The 21,072-nt window shown below is 45.2% G+C and overlaps 2 protein-coding genes across 2 annotated transcripts; one reads left to right on the top strand and one right to left on the bottom strand.

The window, feature by feature from the left end:
- The first annotated feature begins 5,316 nt into the window (after positions 1 to 5,316).
- On the top strand, positions 5,317 to 9,857 carry LOC309703624 (uncharacterized protein). Its single transcript, XM_082528550.1, has 6 exons — positions 5,317 to 5,434; positions 6,043 to 6,084; positions 6,176 to 6,427; positions 7,555 to 7,794; positions 8,102 to 8,338; positions 9,114 to 9,857. Exons 1-6 carry the CDS (start codon positions 5,404 to 5,406, stop codon positions 9,227 to 9,229), a joined length of 918 nt encoding a protein of 305 aa, XP_082384676.1. The 5' UTR covers positions 5,317 to 5,403; the 3' UTR covers positions 9,230 to 9,857.
- Positions 9,858 to 14,895: 5,038 nt separating this feature from the next.
- Positions 14,896 to 20,518, bottom strand: LOC309703577 (uncharacterized protein). The gene is made up of 6 exons (XM_082528490.1): positions 20,333 to 20,518; positions 18,078 to 18,421; positions 17,853 to 17,990; positions 17,225 to 17,548; positions 15,817 to 16,143; positions 14,896 to 15,484 (listed from the first exon to the last, which is right to left on the bottom strand). Exons 1-6 carry the CDS (start codon positions 20,404 to 20,406, stop codon positions 15,405 to 15,407), a joined length of 1,287 nt encoding a protein of 428 aa, XP_082384616.1. The 5' UTR covers positions 20,407 to 20,518; the 3' UTR covers positions 14,896 to 15,404.
- Between the last annotated feature and the right edge of the window lie 554 nt (positions 20,519 to 21,072).

Raw genomic sequence — 21,072 nt, 5'->3', positions numbered from 1 at the left:
TCATTTATATTACAGCCAGGAAATCATCCTAATATTTCTATTTGTTGCATGAATTTTGGTGTGCTGACAGACAGCCTAGTCAGAAAAGGTCAGGTCATCATCTTACAGGGCGAGACACCAAATAGGTCAGTTATTACTGTTATCGTCAGAATAACTAGCATAGGAGATGGCTAATGTGACGGGTTTAGAAAGTATTGTTTGTTACAAAGGTTGAACCCCTCTGAGAAAATGATCTCCAAATCCTAACTTGGGAGAACGTCCGAGGCCTGACGAGCCTACGTTCAGAACCCTTCTTATATTGTGAAACCCTCGATGCTTTCGTACAACGCTAACTAAATGTACGATCCAAGGGTCTAATAGAAGTATTTTAGTGTCCACCCCCATCAGAGTCGTTGGTCTGAGTGATGAGCGCTCTGCAGGAGGTTTACCAGGTAAACAAGTACTCATTGCCGTCTCAGTGGGTGGAGAGCCTCACTTTGATATGCTTCTTCATGCATGTTAAAAAGTGAAATTATTCATTTTTCTTGGACAGTTTTGTAAAATTCAATCAGAAGGCCTCCGGCCCGGGTGCTCTTACCACTGTTAATGCTTGGATAGCCTGAAGTACTTCAGTGTCTATGACTGAATGTGAGCTAAGGTTCCTGTTCTGAAGCATGTTCCGATTTATAAACATTTTCATAAAATTCTCTAAAACTGTCATAAATTTCAGATGGATCTACTGTTACATTCCCTGAAGAGGTCTTTGTGCTATTAAAGACTGCATTTCCTTAACTCCATGCCGAGGGCCTTCCCACTTTCTCCCACTGATCATAATAAGATCGCCACAGACTTTTTGTTGCTGTATCAGAAGATAATTGATTATATTCACTTCTCAAACGTAACAGTTTGATTCATCGCTAATATTTAAGTCTAATTCCAAAGATTTAATTAGTTTGTTCCATTTTTTTGCTGTTTGCACTCATAAAGCCGAGGACTTCACCTCTAATATATGCTTTGAATCCTTCCATCTCACTGAGGCGCAGGTTTGATCTTTAACTCAGTCATTTTCTGTTTTCTCCTCTATGAATTTAACCAGTTTTAGATTTTCTAGCCATCTTGTTTGAAACTGCCAGTTTGGGTTGTTATGGATAAACGTTGTTATCATACTGACCTGAATGACAACATTCGGTTTTATCGGGGTTTTGTTGATACATAATATAAACTGAGTGATTAATTGTCCGGTTTTGGCTTCATATCTGAGCCTGTTGATCCAGACTCAGGTTTAGAGCACAGTTAGAGTCCATGTATATGAAGCCCTTGCAAAGTGGATAACTGATTTTAAAAATGTAGGTTTATTTGAATTTGGGCTGTACAAACTCACTAAGTTCACAAATACGTTTTGAATAGAGTAAAAACAATAAATGGAGAAAGGAAACCACATTACCAAGCAGCCGTATCTTCCCATAGTGGAGGATCGTGATCGAAGCTATAAAGTGATTAATTTTCAAATGTAACCTGAATTGTTTTGAATAAACAGACTGGGGGTCGTGGTCGAGCTCCGACGGCCCGACTTCACCCCTCCAGTGGACACAGCCACACAGAACCAGCTCGTATTAAATCAACCACCAACACTAACCTGATCTAGTTTATTCACATCCAGCTGATTCTCAGATCACAGCTGGCGACTCACAACAGCTGCCCTGCTGTAGCCACAGTTTCACTCCTGGTCTCCAGCTCCCTCTAGTGATCACTCAGTGGTGCTGAATGACGCCAGAACACTGACGATTTCCACAGCCAGGCATAAAACCACAATGACCTGGTGCATGCACGTCACCATGATCCACTAGAGGGCTGCAGAAAGCCCTGTGATGATCATTATATAAATAAATACACATTTAAATACTTCATTCATCACTTATGTATATCACAGTTGTTCCTCAGTGCTGCTGTGCTGTTTCCGTGTGTTCTGATGATCCATGGAGCGTCCTGAATGCTTCCATCAAACACAAATATCCTGGAAGCTTCGTGTGGGTCAAAGGTCAAAGCTGCCAACTGTCAGGAAACATCAGAGCTTTAGAGAAGGTCGGCTTTTTAAACAAACAGCAGAGAAGAACATTTTGATCGTGCCTGTTTCTACGTGTGTGCTGAACTGTAATGCTGCATTAGAACTCACCTTAATCTACCTGTTTATTATTTATTGATCAGGTACTGTAGAGATTTAAAATGATTACATAAACATGTGAACAGGAAGTGATGTGTAATCAGAGAGTGAAGGCGGGGCTTCAGATGAAGCTCCTCCTTGTTGGCGCTCCTACATCGTGGGTGCAGCTTCACCTATGGATGCAGACCTACCTTCACCTGCCCCTTGACAGATATTATTGATAGAGCTATTGTTTCTTTGACCTTGCTCTGGTTCACGCCCACATTCCTGCACAATCATGAATCTGTAACTTTTCTATTTTGATCATTCTGAGTGCGATTAACCACTACAGTGATCTACAGTCAATTACAGTCTCCGCACTATTTGCTGGCACTGGATTTGTAAACCAAACTTTTGTAGTCTTCACAGTAAGCATCATGGTTTCTTTGGACCTTGACATGGTGTGGATGCTTACAGGAACATCTTCTGTGAATAAGACTGAGACCTTAAACTGTTCTTGAGTCTGTGGGTACTGATGCACCTGTGGGCAGCAGGTTGAACAGGTCAGAACCAGGGTGCAGCTGTTATTGATGATGTTTGTTGCTCTGCTGAGGCAGCGGGAGGAATAAATGTCCATCAGGGAGGGGAGAGGGCAGCCCATGGTCTTCTGTGCTGGCTTGACTTCTGTTTGAAGCCTCGCTCTATCAAGTATCTGATGGATCCGAGCACAGACACTGTTGGCTTGTGTTCTCCAGCTGAGATCCAGATGAACTCCCAGGTATTTGAAGTTAACTTGCCGGATGTCTTGGCCGTGTGTTATCTTCTTTTCTCCTCCCTGTTTAGGATTTGTGTGACTGCAGTAAAAGTGCCTCCATCCGTCACTGATCCAGCTGAATATGAAGCATCACCAACCACCATCAACGGCCCCGTGATCAGACTGAGCAGTCGAGGCATCGAGGCTGCAGGATCGCATCAGAACAGGGCCTGTGGGTGTGGTCTGGACATCAGACCGTCCTACCCGGGTAATCCCACAGTTTGACCCCAGAGCTGCAGGATGGAGGAGACCATCAAGGTGTTTCAAAATAAAACCATTCAATGTGACCTGCATGAAAACTGTAAACTGCCATATGGACGCACCTCCCAGCAGCAGCAGCAGGACTTTAAGGGGATGAAGAATTTTGGAGTGATGATCTGCAGCTTTCAAAAACAGAACACGCACACTTCTAATAACCCATCGCTGTGAGGTCTAAGTCTTTATGTGCAACATGAAAACTGTCCAAAACTTTAAGTCAACACTTCCTGTGTCCACTGAGTGTCTCTGTGATTGTTAACAAACTGAAACTGCAAAAACACAAAACTAAAAGAGCTGAACTGGCTGTGAGCGACTTATGACGCCACACTGAGTCAGGCCTCGTGCTTCTGCAAGGGACGTATCATCTGTAGTACCACTGAATGACCACTAGGTGGGAGAAAGAGACAGAAATGAAGCCTGTTCAGTCTGAGAATCAGCTGCTGCTGTAGATGATGCTGAGCGTTGGCATTTGATGGAAGACTGACACATCGACAGTTATTTGTATAGGCCGATGGTGAAGTGAATGTGAGCTTCATTAGCTCTCGTACTCTGAGCTGTGTCCACTCCACTTAAAGTTGTAGGATCCCGTTAAAGTGGAAACAACACTCTTAAATGTAGAAAGGCTCATTTCCATCACTGAGCCCTGCTCTCAAAAACTGATGTAACTGTGAAGCTGGATTTAACAAATAAGAGCTTAAAGTTTTAAAAACGTGTAGCGCCATCTTGTGCGCATCATGACATAATGTGGTTGGTTGAATAGCTTACATAGTTTATGTTAGCTAACTAGCGACAGGCTCAATAACAGAGGAAAATAAGCAGAGGTGGCAAAGTACACACAAGCTGTACATAAGCAGAAGTACAGATACTACTGTTCAACTGGACCTCGTGTCATATTAATATAATAACATCAGTAGATGGAATTACAAGCTTCGTTTCAGTCTAAATTATATTTCCAATAAAGATTCTCAGCTTTACTCAGGTAAGTTAAACACAAGCAGAGAAGGAAAATGTAAAAATATATCTGTCCTGTTTCTTACATTGAGGAGGATGACTTTGCCTCGAAACAGGAAGTGGGCAGAGAAGAGGTTGAAGTGGTGGAGGAAGCTTTAAACCAATCACAGTGCAGCAAACTAACCTGCAGACGACTTTAAACAACACAGTCAGTCTGCCTCAGTTTGTTTAGCAGCAGGTTTCACAGTGTGAACAAACATAACATTTGATTTAAACACGAGGACTTACATCAAAGCTTTAAATGAGCATCCTCCCCTTTAAATCCAAGCTTTCTTCTTCCTCTCCTGTCCTTCTTTCTTTCTTTCCTTCTTTCTTTCTTCCTAGCATCGATTTTCTGAGCGTGTAATAAAACATCTTCTCTGGCTTCATCTTTTATTTTATAATAAATAATAATGCCCCGGCTAACGTGTCCTCCTGAACCCACAGTGAGTCAGTGTGGGTGAGCTGTGGGCAGGACAAACCCACAGTTATCACCCACAGGGCCCCTGCAGTTTCACACATAAAGGCCTATAGGTTTAGTAAAGTGTAGGTGGGATCACGTGGACTAACTGTGGGTTTGTCCTGGCCACAGCTCACCCACACTGACTCACTGTGAGCTTGTTTTACTTCTTATTTCCGACCACCTGCATTAGAACATCACTCCGGCGCATTTCACATATCTCCTGTCCAACACGAGCCACTGAGAGTTAAAAACACTCGTGTCTGGACACGAGACCCACTTTAGAGGTCCAGTAGAAGAGCTGGAGGTCAGATTCAAACCAGTCACTGCTGGTCAGACGTGGTCTGCAGCTCTGTGTGTGCATCCAAACAGAAGCCTCTGAACTCAGGCAGGTGATGTGAGCAGGTGAGGAGCTTCTGTGCTGCAGGAACTCATTAGCTCAGAGGTGGCGACGCTGCCGTCATGTGACTGTGGTGCAGTTTGTTTATAGACTAACAATCTCAGCTGTTGTGTTTTCTTCAGACTGACTGAAGGACCTCTGATAGACTCACACAGCTCGCGAAGGATTTCTAAACTGCAGCGTTTGCAGGTCAGTTTTAAGAAGGCCGTACTTGAACGTGATTGGCTGAGAGCTCAGACCTTTGCTCCTGTTTCCCCTCCTTATACTGAGGCTTCCGTCTTTAATGTGGTAACAGGCGGCTGTGAAAGAGCTGAAGTGAAAGTCTGCAGCTCACACTGACCCTCGATGCTCATCCAGACACCATGAAGACTGCACCTGTGGCTCTGCTCCCCGGTGAGTCACACACAGCAATCCTACACCCACTCACCCACCCACTCACCCACTCAGTGAGTCCAGCTCCAGGTAAAGGACGGACACTGGATGAATCCTGAGAGTTTACTCCGTGTTGTCGGGGGAGAAAACAGGAAGTCTGCTCCTTTCTGTTCTGTGTAAATCCAGAAAATAATCCAATCAGAAATGTTTAATGTTCAGCAGGGTCTGTAGTTTAGAGTCAGGGTCTCTGTAAAAGATGTGCTTGTTTTTTAAATGTTTATTCTTAATATAGACACAAACAACAAAGGACGCAATAAATATTACAAATGAGGAAAGAAAACCAGCAACTGGGAGTCTGGAAGGTTTTTGAAACCTTTAAAGTTTTTATATTTTGTCCCGTATGAGGAAACTTACACAATGATCTAAAAGCTGAAAACAATTAGGCTGTGATGATTCAGCAGTACTTCAGGTGCTTTATAGTGAGGAATGTGGAACCAAGAAAATATCGGTCTTTTGTCCCGGATGGTCCAGTCTTCTTCCTGATCTGTGGACGTCTGCCACAGTCTGTTAGTGTGCACCTCTGAGGACGTGAGAAAAAGCTCAAGTCTGTGGATTTCCTCCTGTTGCAGGTGTGTGTGTGCTGCTGCTGTCTGCACCGACTGTTTCTGCAGGTGAGGAGATGATGTGAAAACGATCAGTGAGACTCCAACAAGAACACAAATACACTTACTCTGTGTGTTTGTCTGTTTGTGTGTCCTCCAGTGTCTCTGTCTGTCAGTCCAAACCTTCAGCAGGTCTTCAGCGGATCCTCTGCAGTGTCTCTGAGCTGTGATGATGGATGGACGGTGAGGAGGACCAGAGGAAACCAGACTGATGAGTGTGGAGCAGCGGCAGACTTCACTAGACTTGATGAGTCCTTGTGTGTTCAGGACTTTAAAACAACCTTCACAGCGATTTACTGGTGTGAAACCAGTTCTGGGCAGAAGAGTGATGACGTCACCATCAGTGTTTCAGGTAAAGTAAGTTGTTTCTTTTCTTCTTTTTTTCCACAGTTGCTCTGAACATTTAAGGGCATTACAGCATCAGGACCACCTGTGACAGGTGAAGTACAACCATATATTTATTTTTATATATATGCAGGTGCAGGTGCATTTAGCACAAAGCACCTTGAATGTGTGAATAACAGCTTGATCCATAGATCAACAATGTGGTGCTTATGTGGAGATGAGCCGTAAGAATCCAGTTTATACTTCAAATGACACGTTGTCTGAATTTTACTTTCATATTGTTTTAATATATGTTTCAATTAATGTCTCAGATTTTTGTTTTTTGTTTTGTTTTGGATTTTTTAGGCTAGAAAACATTGATATACTTAAAATACTTGTAATTAGGAGACACTTAAGTACTTAGAACTCACTGCTACACTAAACTAGATGGTGTTAAATCTGCTGCACTGTGGTACAGAACAGCCATCGACCTGCGGGGCTGAAAGTTCCTGCAGTTCCCGTAATGTCCACCAGAGGCTCCAGCAGGGCGTTAGCCCTCACAGGCTCTCATGTTAAAATATCTAATAAATAAATAAGTGAATCTAATTTTGCCCTTTATAACAATAAAAGGGCAAAATACTGGGAGAGAATGTTTTTGTTACTCACCTGTTTAAACCGTATTAAAGTTTCATCGGTGGGGGCGTGGCCTCTTTCAGTGACGGGGCTTTGACAGGCAGCTATGGTTACTAGCAAAGTTACCTCTGGACCGTGTTTATGCTTTTGGACCAATAGGATGGCTGCTGGTTAGTTAATTGTAATAACAGAATACCTCAGAAGTTTGTGCTGCACTTCAGTGAAATGCCCGTTTTAATTTGGACGATATGTAGCACTGATTAGCAAACATCAGTATGGTCTATGGAAGCAGCTTGACAGCTACGCTAGCTATCTGTTCTTCTCCATCATAGCAAGAAGAAAATGCCTCTGAGTGATCATTATAAAAGCAGAGGGTCAGACTGCAGTGGCCACACCATCATTTATAGTCTGTGATGATGAACGTTCATGAATTCAGTCCTATGGCGTCATCATTTGACCTCCTGCATGCTGTCTCCAGAAGCTTCCAGTCTACATGTGTGTACTTTTGTCTCTCTTACCCAGAAAAAGGAGTGATCCTGGAGATCCCGGCACTTCCTGTGACAAAAGGAAGTAATCTCACTCTGCGTTGCAGGCTCAGCACTGGTGAAACAGTGGCAGCTTACTTCTTCTACAGTGGACGTCTTCTTGGACCTAGAAATAAAGAGCACACCATCTCCAACGTGCAGCAGTCTAATGAGGGTTTCTACTGGTGTGCTACTGATCTGAGTGGATCATCTGCTCATAGCTACCTGAGGGTCAGAGGTCAGAACACTGACATCTTTTGCTGTCATCATAAATTGGGCCTCTTTTGTGTTTTTCTAATGTCCTTGACCTCGATGGAGAGGACGTGGAGCAAAGACAGAGAATTCATCACTCTGAGATTTGACTGTGGTTATAATCACGATCAATAATGATGCAATAACTAGCATGCTCCTCTTCAGCATCTATTACTAATAGATGGAGATGAAAGCCTGTGTTTGTGGTGTAGCCTCGCTGCACCGCTCCCATTGAGCCTTTCTATCGAACCCTGAGTGAATGAACTGAGGACGCCTCCTTATCTCTCCTGCAGATCCCCCGACGACCTCCGTCAGATCATCTGTCCATTCTCGTGAAACCATGTCCCCCTTCCCCTCTCTTCCCCCTCCTCCTCCTCCCACCAACTGTTCCTCACCTCGTCCTCCTGCTCCTTCTTCTTGTGTGCCCGTGTTGAGACTCCTCTCCCACCTGCTGGCCTTTTGTATTTACTCCATCACCACCGGCCTGCTGCTGTCCATCTGCTTGGACCGGCTGGCCACCAGGCGCTCAGGTAGATACCTGCACACAGGTGCATCACTGCTGCTGTCCTGCTGGCAGCTCTGACTGTAAAATCACAAACGTCTGCACTGCCTTTTTAATTATTACAGTAACCGGACTGCTAAAGCCAAACCATAGCTTTAATCTGATATTTCACCGCTCTTAACCAGGGTCAGGCTCACATACTAACCTTTATACACCCAAATAACAGCAGACAAGAACCAAAGGTAACAGCTTCTAGTGTCTGAAACTATTTTAAGAAGTTGGAACCTGATTGTGATCGATTCAACTGTGACCTAGTGCAGTAAAAGGTGTACACGCCTGATCTGTAGCTGCACAGACCTCCAGAGCTGCACGGTTTAAAGCAGAGATCTACAACTCCAGTCTTTGAGAGCTACTGTCCTGTAGCTTTAATGCAGAGAAACGGCTGAATCAAATGGTTGAATTACCTCTTCAGCTTTTCATCGAGTTAGGGAAAGGCCTGGTAACAAGCCATTCATTTGATTCAGGTGTGTCGGAACAAGGATGCATCTAAAAGCTGCAGGACGGTAGCTCTGAGGACTGGAGTTGGAGACCCCAAAGCTGGAAGACATGATGGAGACAAGACTAAAAGACTAAAACCCATTGTCCTGTATCATCGGTAATGAGTCACAGCCCTACAGTTCACCCACAGCTGCCCACTGTGGGCCAACTTGGACATACGATGGTGCCCGCGGTGCAGCATGTCTCACTGAGGACTGTATGTATATGTGTGGAGACTAACATTCACCCCGATGCTTTGCCCACAGCAAACAGACTTCCCGTCTCCGTGGAGATGACCCAGTGCATTGAAGAAAACTACGAGGCGGTGGTTGACCTCACGGCTGAGTGCGCGCTCTTCGAGGACTCTGAATACTCTGAATGAGTCTGCTGCTCTGACTCCGCTGACGTTTCATCACACATGAGCAGAGGGAAGCGTCCATCGTGTGGGAAGCTCCAGCTTCTCATTTCTCAGACTGCACATGTGATACTGGTTTCTTCCCGCTCCTCAAAGTCACTTCCTGAAAGATTTGTTACTGAAACCTGTCACGGACTGTGGACATGCCTTTGCTCTCCGCTCGCTCTCCTGCTGACTCTTTGAATCCCAGCTTTTGTGTATCGGCTCACAGATGAACGTCTGATGTTGGAGGTTAAACTGCTGTAACAGTGAAGCCCAGAGAGGGTTTCCCACTTTTACTAATAACATAACGTTTCAATCTGTATATGTTTAACTTTACACCTTGTAACAGTTTAATGTTGGAACTATTTTCTCTGTACTGTCTACATCCGCCAGCCATATAACAGCTGGAGGATGTTACAGCTCAGCTGATGGGGAAGCTTCCTGTGGTGTTGTCATGTCATGTTCTCGGGAGTCACACAGCCACAGGGTGGAAACTAAAACTCAAGACTAAAACCAGCTGTGAAGAAAGTATTCTCATCACATGATGTAAAATTAACTAAACTAAAACAACTGAAACAATATTGGAAAAAAATAAAATGATATATTAAAATAATCCTAGACTTTTGTTGAGTTTTTTTTCTACAGAATTATTCAGAGGAGGCTTTAGTTTAGTTGAGCTTTGATGTAATTATGAGTCACGGTTTTGTCTTCATGCATTTTCTAAATTCCTAAATGCGCCCCAGACGAGTACCCTAATATTAGAGTTAGCCTGCTTTTATTAGTGGACACATATCAGCTGAATAACACAATCTGTTATTTAACACTTTTTTAACTTCGTCATGGTTTTTAACTCCTATTATGCGTGAAACTGCCCACAGACCGGAGGGTGAGCTGTAACCTAACCGACTCAGAGACAAGCGCAAACAAGTATAACTCTTCAAAGCTCAGTTACGATACAGTTATGATGTTGTTATTCTCTTTGAGCATCATTTTGATCTTCTTACATTCTCACACTTTATCATGTTTCCAGCCCGAGTCTCTTACACTCCTGCAGTTCACTCTGTTCACTGTTACTACGGTGAAAACCCAGCAGAGCTTCAGTCTGACACTAATTTTAAACCATCGCCGCCCACAATGACCCAGAAACTTTAGTTTTCTATGTAATTTTATAAAATGCTCCATTTAAAGGAAACATTTACTGGATTGACAAACATTCAGTTTAACACATTTGAACACATTTTCATTAATTATTTAAACAAATAATTAAAAAAACCTACATTTTCGTTGCATCTTTTTCTAAATGTTTGCTTCACGCTTTTTAGACGCACCTGACTCGGAGAGCTCACAGATAAACCACGTGCAGCACTTTATAATAAAGTTACACCATTAAACATTAGTGAGTATTCGCTTCCTTGCTGAGTCACTCATAAATACAGACATGTTACTGTTAGAGTTGCTGATATCAGCTGTTACTGCTGCTGATAATCATGATCACAGTCATAACAACACATCTGTGTTTATAAAGGTAAACTAAGGAGCAGCAATGGTATATAGAAGATTGATAAGACATGCACTGAGCTGTAATTATACACATTTATAAAACACAGAGTACTACTTATAAACTTTGTAAACAAACGTCTGTGGTTTTTAACACTTGGTTTGTGTTTTTGTGTCTCGTCTGACCAGAATCCTGAACCGAGATCAGTAAATAAAGCTTGTTTCCTCTTATCCACTTCTCTGGGCAGTGTCTCAGTTTCACTATCGGTCATTGTCACATCTTCTTTGCTTCAGCATTAATGGTCATGTCTGATAACCTGCAGTACAAACATGAGCTGCAACTGTGAATGTGCAGAAAGAGGAAAGCGTGTTTTCAGTGTGAGCGGTGAGTGAGGTGTACTCACAGCTCTAAATAAATGTGCACTGAGACCGGGAATAAATGCACAATAAAGAAAAGTTAACCTATGTAAAACAGCTGCGCACGAGTCAGCCCTACATCATTAATTAGCTTAATGAGTCTCCTTTGTGGGTACACAATAAATTCAGGTATAAGGACCAGTTTAAACTACAGCATGGATCTGTATGTAATTACAACCACACACACATCACAGTTATAAAACTACAACAGCCTATCCCACCTTTCCATGACCTTGATGATCTCATCGAGGTCATGGAAAGCTGGTTTGGAGGATTACTGTCATGGCTACTGAACGGACCCACGTGCAGACAGTTCTTTCAAGGAAACAAAAAGGGGATTTATTTACAATAGGGATCAACTTAGTGCAAAATATATGTACAGTGAGTTGGGAGGGGGTCCAGGGCTCCAGGGAGAGAAGGGGGGGGGGGGGGGAATCCACACACACGCTTCCTCCTCCACTCAGTCACCGCCACCGCTCCTCCGCACACACGCACTCCTCTTCAGCCGCACTCGCTCCAACACTCCACACACTGCCCCACTTGGACAGGTCCGGTGATTCGGTCCAGAATCTACAGACAGAAGGTCAAAGGTTAGTTCCACAACATAAAACACGTGTAAGCGATTCTTCTTTGAATATGCCGCGAGCACGAACTCAGGTGGTTCGACGTTCCAGCGGTGAGCTGCTCTGTGCCACTGCCTTAAATAGCAGCTGGGGAAATCAGCCAGATCAGCCGCAGGTGGACACCATCCACAGGGGTGCGTGGGCCAAGAGTGAGAGCCCATAATGAGCTCCACCCAGGCAGAGAGGAGGAGGAGAGACAAAAACTAACAACAACAAAACCTGTAGCCAGCGTGGGCCAACCAGAGAGACACGGGGACCGTGACAATTACAAAGGAACAGCTTTCATTGATGATGAATGCTCAAACTACAGTGTTCAGAGATGGACGCCACCTCAACCTGCTCTGATGTTTTTATGGAGCTCATATAAACAAGCTTTCTTCATTACACGTGTTTGAAGCTTAAAGAAGAACATTAAGGGTCAGATTCATTGCAGCACGAAGACTTCTTTACACATGGAGACCTTGGAGGTTTATTACAGAGGCTCAGAGTCAGCGACAGCCGTGAACAGGAGCAAACACATCTCAGGAGTTTGATAGACACTCCTGAGATTTATAGTTAACCTCACATGTGTTAATGTCATGAAAGAGTCACTTAAAAACATCCAGCTGTGAATGTTTCACACCACCTTAGGGGTTCTTAGGGAGCTTCTTCTCTCTGAAGCTTCAGAGCTGCTCTGAGGAGTTTGCAGCTTTGAGCAGAGGAGACAAACCGGAGACAGTCTCAGCTCAGAGACCACGACTCTACCTGCAATGAATCATACTGATTAATCTCTGTCTCTCTTCCACAGCATGTCTTTATCCTGTCTTCCCTCTCTCGCCCCAACCGGTTGTTGTGATTTGGCGCTTTATAAATAAAATTGAACTGAACGGAAGTGACCACGCTGAACCACATGACCACAGCGGTTAATACAGAAAACACCAGCTTTTAAAAGAAATGTGTGGTATCAGTCTGACATCTGCCCAGTTTCACTTTCAGTGTCAGAGTAAATGTGTGCTGTCGGACGGGGAACGAAAGCTGAGATCAGCAATCTTTAAGACCCAAAGAGCGACGTGGACCTGGTTTCCACGCAACGACAAATACAAATACTTTCTGACATCTAACATGAAGATAACACTTTGTTATTTACCTTTATGCTTTGTGTGAACAACTAGGGTGTGTTGCTTATGAAATCCATGAAGTGCTACAGAGAAAATTACATTTTATTTATGTAATTAAAGGAAAGCTGAACTAAAAACTGCTGTGAGCCACCCTTATATCGCCTTTGGGCTTTTGGAGCCTTGACCTGACTTTTAAAAAAAATATTGGGAAAAAAGCTGTATGCTGCTGAAAAAAAAAATAGATTTTTGCAAAATTCTGCCTAAATATGTATTTACCTGGTTAATGTGTGTGGCGGGGCGTGGTCTGCAGCGCTGCAGGGGAGGTGGACGCACCTGAGCGGCACCTGCAATCACGCCTCGCCGCCTTAACGTCTCTGCTGTTGTGTCGGTCTGTGAGCTTTAACACCGGCTGTGTGCGCACAGCAACCGTGTGTGAAAAGTGGTCAATAAAGAGATGCTGAAAAGCGCGTTCATGCAAACATCGTCGGGTCTGTCGTGATATGTTTACAACGGGACTTCTGCTCCTGAACCTCTGCGCACAGCGTCTGTACGAAGGCACTTCATCTTTACGCAGGACTGTAAGCTGTCGTCTGTGAGGCGTGAGCGCTGTTTGTTTTTAACATAGTTCACGGTGGAGCTGCTGACATAATGTGGATCTGAAGAGCCATAACTGGCCTACCTGGGGTTGAAAGTCTCGATAAATGCAGGCGCTTCGGCGGCTACACCGGCTTCCGCGAGTGTGACGCTTATTTTGAGCGATGAAAGAATAATAGAATATAATTTTATTTTTATATTTCAAAATCACAACAATCTTCCAATTTAGAACTACAAGTTAAAAAGGAGCTAACATAAACATATATACACATAAACACTTCAGCTAAATACTTATTTATTTTCCCAAACCACGCGGAGCCGCACTGAGGACTAAAGAGCCGCAGGTTGCCGACCAGGCTTAGACGATTTCTCAACAGATTGTGACAGAGCGCTTCTAGTTTGTGTCACTCATCTTCCCATCATGCACTGCTTCTCAATGACCTCTGTGATGTGTTTACCGACCTCTGACAAAGTCAGTTTTCTGTCTCTCTGTGTCTAAGGATGTAGACGCCACTGTGGTCAGACTGAGGTCTGTGGTTGTCAGTGGCTCTTCTTTCATCTCAGTGGGGCCTCGATGTTGACTTCACAGATTCTCCCTCTGTGTTCTCTCTCGTCTGTAAAACCAAACATATCAGACACTCGTCTCCTGTGACTGTGGGTTCACACACAGGGCCACTTTATTAGGTACACAAGCACAGAGCGGCTGCCGTGCATCGGAACAGGTGTGCCTAATAAAGTGGCCATGAGTGTGTGCAGTGACACGTCTCTGTGACAATAAAGGATCAGATGGCTCCCCCTGCTGGAGACACTTGAGATGGAGACGTCGCGCAGAGGCATTCTCGATGGCCACTTTATTAGGTACACCGTGCCGGCACCCTGGTCCCTTGCTTGTTAATGACACGGACTCATCACAGTCCTGGAAACATCCTCAGAGGTTTGGGTCCATGCTAATGTGATGTCATCACACACAGGCTGCACAGGCTATGATGTCACTCTACCAAAGATGCTCTGCTGCACTGAGATCTGTGACTGTGGAGGCGTCTGTGTGCAGTGAACTCATCGTTATGCCTGATCTGAGCTTTGTTTTCCTGCTGGACACATCACAGGATGGTACACTGAGGTCATTATGGGATGGACACGGTCAGCAGCGCCGTGCAGGAGTTCATGCAGCGTTAGCTGTTAGCCAGCAGTCTCAGAAGGTTAGACGTTATCAGCCAGTGTGAGCTCAACATCCACACCCACAGCATATTCTGAATCCACAGGTAACCTGACACACGTGTCTTCAGACTGTCTGAACATGAACTCCACACCTTGGTTGGAACGACTGGTTATCTGAGCCACTGCTTCCTCCACACTTTGAGGTGTTGTGAAGAGTGAACCAAAGTGATTAACTGTGTAAAGAATAACAAATGTCCATACATCAGACAGAGACAGATGATGGACTTTATTTCTTTTCTCTTCAGCAGCATTTTACAGAAACATTTTGTTCTTTTTCGTCGTACACTTCGTTAGCTACATGTATGTTAAAGTGTTAGTTGTCTTATATTTCGTGCAGTTTTACAGACACAGCCAACACTAAAGCCTCACACATGTAGGAGCTCTGAGACCGTGCAGACATGAGGTCCAAACATCAACTAAACAGCACCCGGTCACAGCTGAGACCTGAACAGCAAGGCATTATGGGTAAGTAAAATATAAATGTGTAAGTAAAAAATGAGTGTTGTTTGTGCTAATGTGGTAAAATCAAACAGCTGCTGCTGCATGAGTGCGCCGAGCTACAGCCACTGCAGGGTTCAGCTGTATGAACAGAAAACCTCCTCACAGAACGTGGAGGAACTCAGCATCGTCCCCTCTTCATCCCCTTCAGCCCATTACTGGTGTTTTCCCTCTGACTCACAGACCAGTCAGATCCATGATCAGAGCCCAGTCAGATCAAGCTGGTTGCTGGTCCATCAGAGGAATCATTTCAATAGCCTTGTTGTCCTCGGCTGGATCCTGGACCTGATCTGTCCCTGCAGAGGAAACACAAGAAGTCACAAACAAACACTCGGAGCTAAACTAACACTTTGATGTTTTAATTGCTACATGCTGACCTTTGACCCTGAAGCATTGCAGACTAAAACGGTGTACTGAAATCTTTGGCTTCTATAAGCTGTGTGTGCCTGACTTAGTGAAACTATGTAGCATCATTGTGACGTCGTAGGGCATAAAAACAAAGTGTGTTGCACAGCTCTCTCTATGTTCTTTCTTATGACTTGAAATGCTTTTTTAAAGTTAACTGCAAACAGACAGAACTGATGTAAAGATAGGACAGTACGACACATTCACACCGATTACAACTCACCTTTGACTGTGAGCCACACCCTCTTGTATCTCCAGGCCTCCTTGCTGTTGACCTCACAGGCGTATCTCCCAGCATCCTTCACTGTGGGCTGTCTCAGGGTCAGACCGAGGTCTCCGGTGGTCAGCAGGTCAGTGTTCATCTCAGTGCGACCTCTGTAATGGTCGTCCTGTTTGTCGGGCCGGTCAGAGCCGTTCTCATACACACAGACCTTCATGTATTCGGGTTCATGGCGTTTCCACTCCACATCGCTGTCCCCGGGCAGGTTTTCTGTGGTTTTGAAGGGCAGCAGGACAGACTCCGCCCCCTCCACCACCTCCACCTGGCACTCTGAGAGGAGAACAACACAACATGAGCTGTACGAAGACACGGCATTTATGTTTGTCAATTAATTTTAATTTATGCAGCATTTGAAACACGTGTTCATCACGAAGCCACAGAAGCATCACATCAGCAGCAACATCACTAAGTCACCAGCTTCATCTCGATGCTGGTCCCAGTCAGTCATTTGAAGACGAGGGCCTGAAGATGTCTGATCAGTGAAAGGCAGTTACACTGTTACTAAGAAGCCATGTTTGCAGTTCATCTACACACTCATTGAAGAGGTCTGTCCAACACCAGGTTTGCTACAAGCTTTATCGTTCTTCTTCACACAAACGCACTGAACTGTTCTATAAACAGGGTTGATTTTATAACTTCATAAAGATTTGGACATCAGCAGAAACGCAGCACCAACATGCTGAAAAAGCCCTGTTGTACATACATGGGAGTGTGATTACGTCTTTCACTCTAAACAATGAAGAATCCTGACAAATGGAAATGATATTGTTATCCAGTTGTTTTTAAATCTATCTGATTAGAGTCCTGGTGCCTCACTTGGCCTTTATATAACTCACCGTCATTATTTATGTACTGATTTGTTTCTAATTGCTTTCACAGTGAACACTACACATGTTTAAGATTCAGAGTAGAGTGCAGTCCTGCTTTGTACCACATGAAGGCAGGAGCGTCCAGTATCAGCTGTTCCTGCTTTCCTCTCATATCAGTAGCAGACTCTGGTTTCCATCGCTGATAGAACTCATCAGACAAATGACAGAAAGCAGCATCGTGTTCCTCAAAGACTCACTGCTGTTCCTCTGAGAACACGACAACGCTCCCCTGAACTCACATCTGTTCAGCAGCTGTTCAAGCCTGCACCGTAACATCCCATCAAAGTCCACTGCTGCTCATATTTCTAACAGAGAGCAAACAGGAAGACCTAATGAAGTCTGACAGGAACTACAAAGATGGCCTCTGTGTTCGTCAGAATAACAGAGCTGCTGCACAGCAGGTGTGTGACAGACAAAGACACGCACTGTGACAAAATAGCTGTCAATAACAATATCCAAGCCTCTGTATCTGCAGCACTGACCTTTGATTTTCAGCTCCACCTGTTTCTCCATCAGTTCTTTCCCCTCCCTGCTGTAGACGGTGCAGGTGTAGGTGTCCCTGTCGGTGTTTGTGGGGTGTTTCAGGGTCACGCTGAGGTCTCCGGTCCTCAGCGGCTCTTTCTTCATCTCTGTTCGGTTTCTGTAGCGTCTGTGCTGTTTTTCAGGCTGCTCAGAGTCTTTCTGACATACGTGCACCTTCCTCTCATTCCTGTCCTTCCACACCACTTTAGCACCATCGGGCTGAACAGTGCTTCTGCAGGTCAGCACGACCGACTCATCACCTGGTTCTGCTGTGACCTGAACGACTGAGAAGAGAACGAAGCAGCACATGAGCTCCACGGACGCCATCAGCAGCACTGAGGAGATTTCCTTTGACTTGTCTTGTGTGAGTGTGTTGCATAAAAACGACACTAAGATCTGATCTTGAACCTACATACATAATACAAATTTAAACGTACTGTCATGTCCCATCAGGGCCTGGAACTCAGAACACACGTTAGATCATTAACAATCTAAATGCTGTATGTCATCATAAGGTTTTGTAATGAGTGAACGAATGAGTGGGAAACACTGACTGATGTCCGTGGAGCGCTCTGATAACACACATACCTTCTTTGTTCTTTAACCTTTTATATCTAAAGTACATGAAGACGCCAAAGCCGACAGCCAGGAGAACCACAGGAACCAGGACACCCGAGACAACTTTGGGCCAGACTGGAGGAGGAGTGGGACCAGGAGGAGGACGTTCTGTCCACACAAACACAAACAACCTGAAGATCACCCAGCACATTCTCAGAGTATGACTGACCTCTGACCTTTATCGACAGCACTGACCTGCCACCCTCAGTTGCAAATGGGTCTTGCTCTGATCTTGTCCATATCTTCGGGTGGTGCAGGTGTAGGTGCCGGTGTCATTGACTACGGGCTTCCTCAGAGTGAGGCTGAGGTCTCCGGTCTGCAGAGCGTCGGCTCTCATCGACGTTCGGTTGAAGTAAATAACGTTCTGTTTCGTGAGATCGTCCCCGCTCTGCAGACGCAGATGGACTGTCGGGCTGCTGAGGTCCTTGCGGCCCCAAACCACTGCTGTGGCGTCCCGGTAAACGTCCTCTGGTACCTGACAGGGCAGCATGACAGACTCCGCCCCCTCATACACCTCCAGCCCGAGGCATGCTTGAAAACTGAGAGGAGAAACAGGAAACAGGTGAGAGCGGTGATGCTTTTAAGGCCTGTGAGACAGAGAATGACTTCAAACACTTTACTAATGTAAAGATGAGCACCAGTGAGCGATCGAGCTCAGCAGGCAAAACCAAAAGAACCAGAGCAGGAAAAACTGGGAATAACAGTGATCCACCAACCGTCACCCACACTCTGGTTTTAAGCTGGAAAACAGTTATTTCTTCTTTTATTGCACAAGGTCTTAAATACTGTTTATCTCTAATATCAATGACTTCATGTTCACCAAGTTTCAAAGTTGTTTCTATTCAAGGGTTCGTCTGGCCGGCTGAATAACTACAGCCAAATAAGAAAAACAACCCAGGAACTTACAAAGACCGAGCCTTCATGCTGCTGCTTCTCTGCCTTAAAAAGCACCAGGCGGAGAGAAACCCTGACAGATGTTTGAAACTGACCCACAGACATGGGACTTCAAACAACTCAAGCCAGCTGAAAAAAGTGTAGGAGCTTTGGCTTAGTGCACCCTTTTTACTCATCAGCCATAAAAGACTGACGGTCCAGTCGTAGGATTCCAAACTGATACCATGGTGCAGCTTCATCTTGGATCAGTTTGAAAATCAGGGACCATCATTGACCATCCCAAGGTCAGAGGTCACCTTAGGATTTTCCCATTTGTACGATAGATGCATCTACTGGGAAGCTGAGGGGTGCCAGTACTTTACATACAGCAGATTTTAAATGGTAACACATGTAACAGCAGACTGCAGTATTAACCACACATTATACCTTTACGACAGCCCAGTGCAGCAGAGGGGCTTTAATAGGCTGCTGGGTCCCGTTCCCTCTCCTGGGTGTGTCCTGAGCCGGCTGTGAGCACACCAGGACTCTGGACTCAAAACTAACAAACTGAGGAATTTAGGAAGCGAATACAAAGTAAGAAGTACTGTGGCTAGGATCAGAGAGCACACAGCACACAGGGAAGACACCACAACAAGGTAACGTAACATACTGGACCAGGGACTTTCAAAATAAAACAGGAAACACAGCTCAGAGACAGAGACTTCAGGCATATAAACCTGACACTGGACAAGGCGAACAACCACAGAGACGAAGCGCAGAGCGAGAGGGGACACATGGGGACAGAGAGTGGACGGACCTCCACAGGAGACGCTGAGGACAAAGAGACAGGAAACATCGAGACACTGGAATGACCTAAAAGCACAAAGGTCATCATGAATCCAGGACAAACCTCACAACACAAAGACACAAAGTCACAACAAAGTGTACTTTAAATAGTCTGACGCTGATAACAACCTCAGCGCTGGTATCATCACGAGCAGGGACGTGTTTCTTAGGTTTCACAGCAGAAACATCTGTTATCACCTGACGTCACGCCCTGCTTTACCCACACATGCCACAAACACGAACAACCTGTCTCACCGGGACTTGTAAGCGTCATCACAGCCTCACGTCACTAATGAAGCCACAGCAACCGTTTGTAAAACCTTTATTAGAAACAGCCAAACCGCACAAGCTGCTAGCATTGCTAACTCCATGCTACATTCATCCATCAATGAAGCCTCCCCACATGAAGGGCTCCTCCTCCGTCAGGGATGTCTCGTGGGCTCAGAGACGTGTCTGTGTTTCGGGTTTTCGCGTGTGTCACGGGGAGCTGACTGTATCCGCGGCGTGAAGGCCGCACAGGGAGCTGCGGACGGCACAAATCACTGCACCGCGGTCTGTAACCCGTCTGTACCCACTGTGTGTGTCAGGACAGGCCAGTCTGTGGGCGGCTGTGTGTGCTGCCGTGGGCCGGTTAGCTAGAGCGTTTTCCTGTCGGCTTTCTCACCTTTGAACTTTTTAGTTACGCCGGTCTTCGCGCGTGCGCACAAAGAGGATAAGAGTGGGTTTCTTACCGTGGGGCTTCTTTATCCTCCATGAAGACTCCCGCAAACACAGAAAAGCACAGCAAAACACCGACAGCTCTCATAGCGGTGCTTCGTCACGCCACGCCCACTGTGACGTGTTTACTTTCGGTTTCAGGGGAGTTCCCGGGGGATCACGGTGGAATGTGCCTGGGGCAGGAGTTCCAGGTATGCGGGGTGGAGGAAAGGTTGGGCTGATTTAGACTGTAGAGGACTTCTGTGGTGGATTCGTTTCCATAAAGTGGAAACAAAATAAAAGATAGAATCACACTGAAGCAGCTCACACGTAGCAAAACACACCTCAAAGATCACGAGTGGTAATATTGTGTCAGATATGAGGGAGTAGAAGCAGGAAGTACCAGAGCATGGTAACATTACATGTAATCCCTCAGAGTCAGTGGACTGAGTTATCCTGTGCGTGGGTTAGTGACTAAAATCCCTCAAACAACGGAGCTTCAGGAGAAACAAAGAAGAAGAGGAGCAGAGTGAAGGATGAAGGTCGTCCATCAGACCCAGTGTGTCCTCAGCTTCCTGTTCAGAGACAAACATCACTGATGTCAGCTCTTAGCTGTTCACCTCTGACCTTTATTAATACCTCACAACAATGTCAATGCACAACACCTGGATCAGCTGACTGCTCTGAAACAGAAGGTCAGAGTGGTCACAGCCAGGCTGGTCCTGGATCAGATTCTGTCGGCATATAAACCCGTCTGCATGTGTTTCCAGGCTGA

Source organism: Aulonocara stuartgranti (assembly GCF_965226115.1).
Source record: "Aulonocara stuartgranti genome assembly, chromosome: 3".
Classification (NCBI taxonomy): Eukaryota; Metazoa; Chordata; class Actinopteri; order Cichliformes; family Cichlidae; genus Aulonocara; species Aulonocara stuartgranti.
The sequence above is the reverse complement of the archived record's forward strand: the minus strand, read 5'-3'. Positions and strand labels throughout refer to the sequence as shown.

What these genes read in the sequence shown, in the direction of transcription:
- LOC309703624 (XM_082528550.1), top strand. Translation starts at nt 5,404, where the DNA reads ATGAAGACTGCACCTGTGGCTCTGCTCCCCG. An exon ending in ACCTGTGGCTCTGCTCCCCG is followed by an intron (nt 5,435 to 6,042) that starts GTGAGTCACACA and finishes CTCCTGTTGCAG; the next exon opens with GTGTGTGTGTGCTGCTGCTG. An exon ending in CGTCACCATCAGTGTTTCAG is followed by an intron (nt 6,428 to 7,554) that starts GTAAAGTAAGTT and finishes TCTCTTACCCAG; the next exon opens with AAAAAGGAGTGATCCTGGAG.
- LOC309703577 (XM_082528490.1), bottom strand. Translation starts at nt 20,406, where the DNA reads ATGAGAGCTGTCGGTGTTTTGCTGTGCTTTTCTGTGTTTGCGGGAGTC. An exon ending in AAGGTTAAAGAACAAAGAAG is followed by an intron (nt 17,549 to 17,852) that starts GTATGTGTGTTA and finishes TTCTCTTCTCAG; the next exon opens with TCGTTCAGGTCACAGCAGAA. An exon ending in GGTGGAGCTGAAAATCAAAG is followed by an intron (nt 16,144 to 17,224) that starts GTCAGTGCTGCA and finishes TTCTCCTCTCAG; the next exon opens with AGTGCCAGGTGGAGGTGGTG.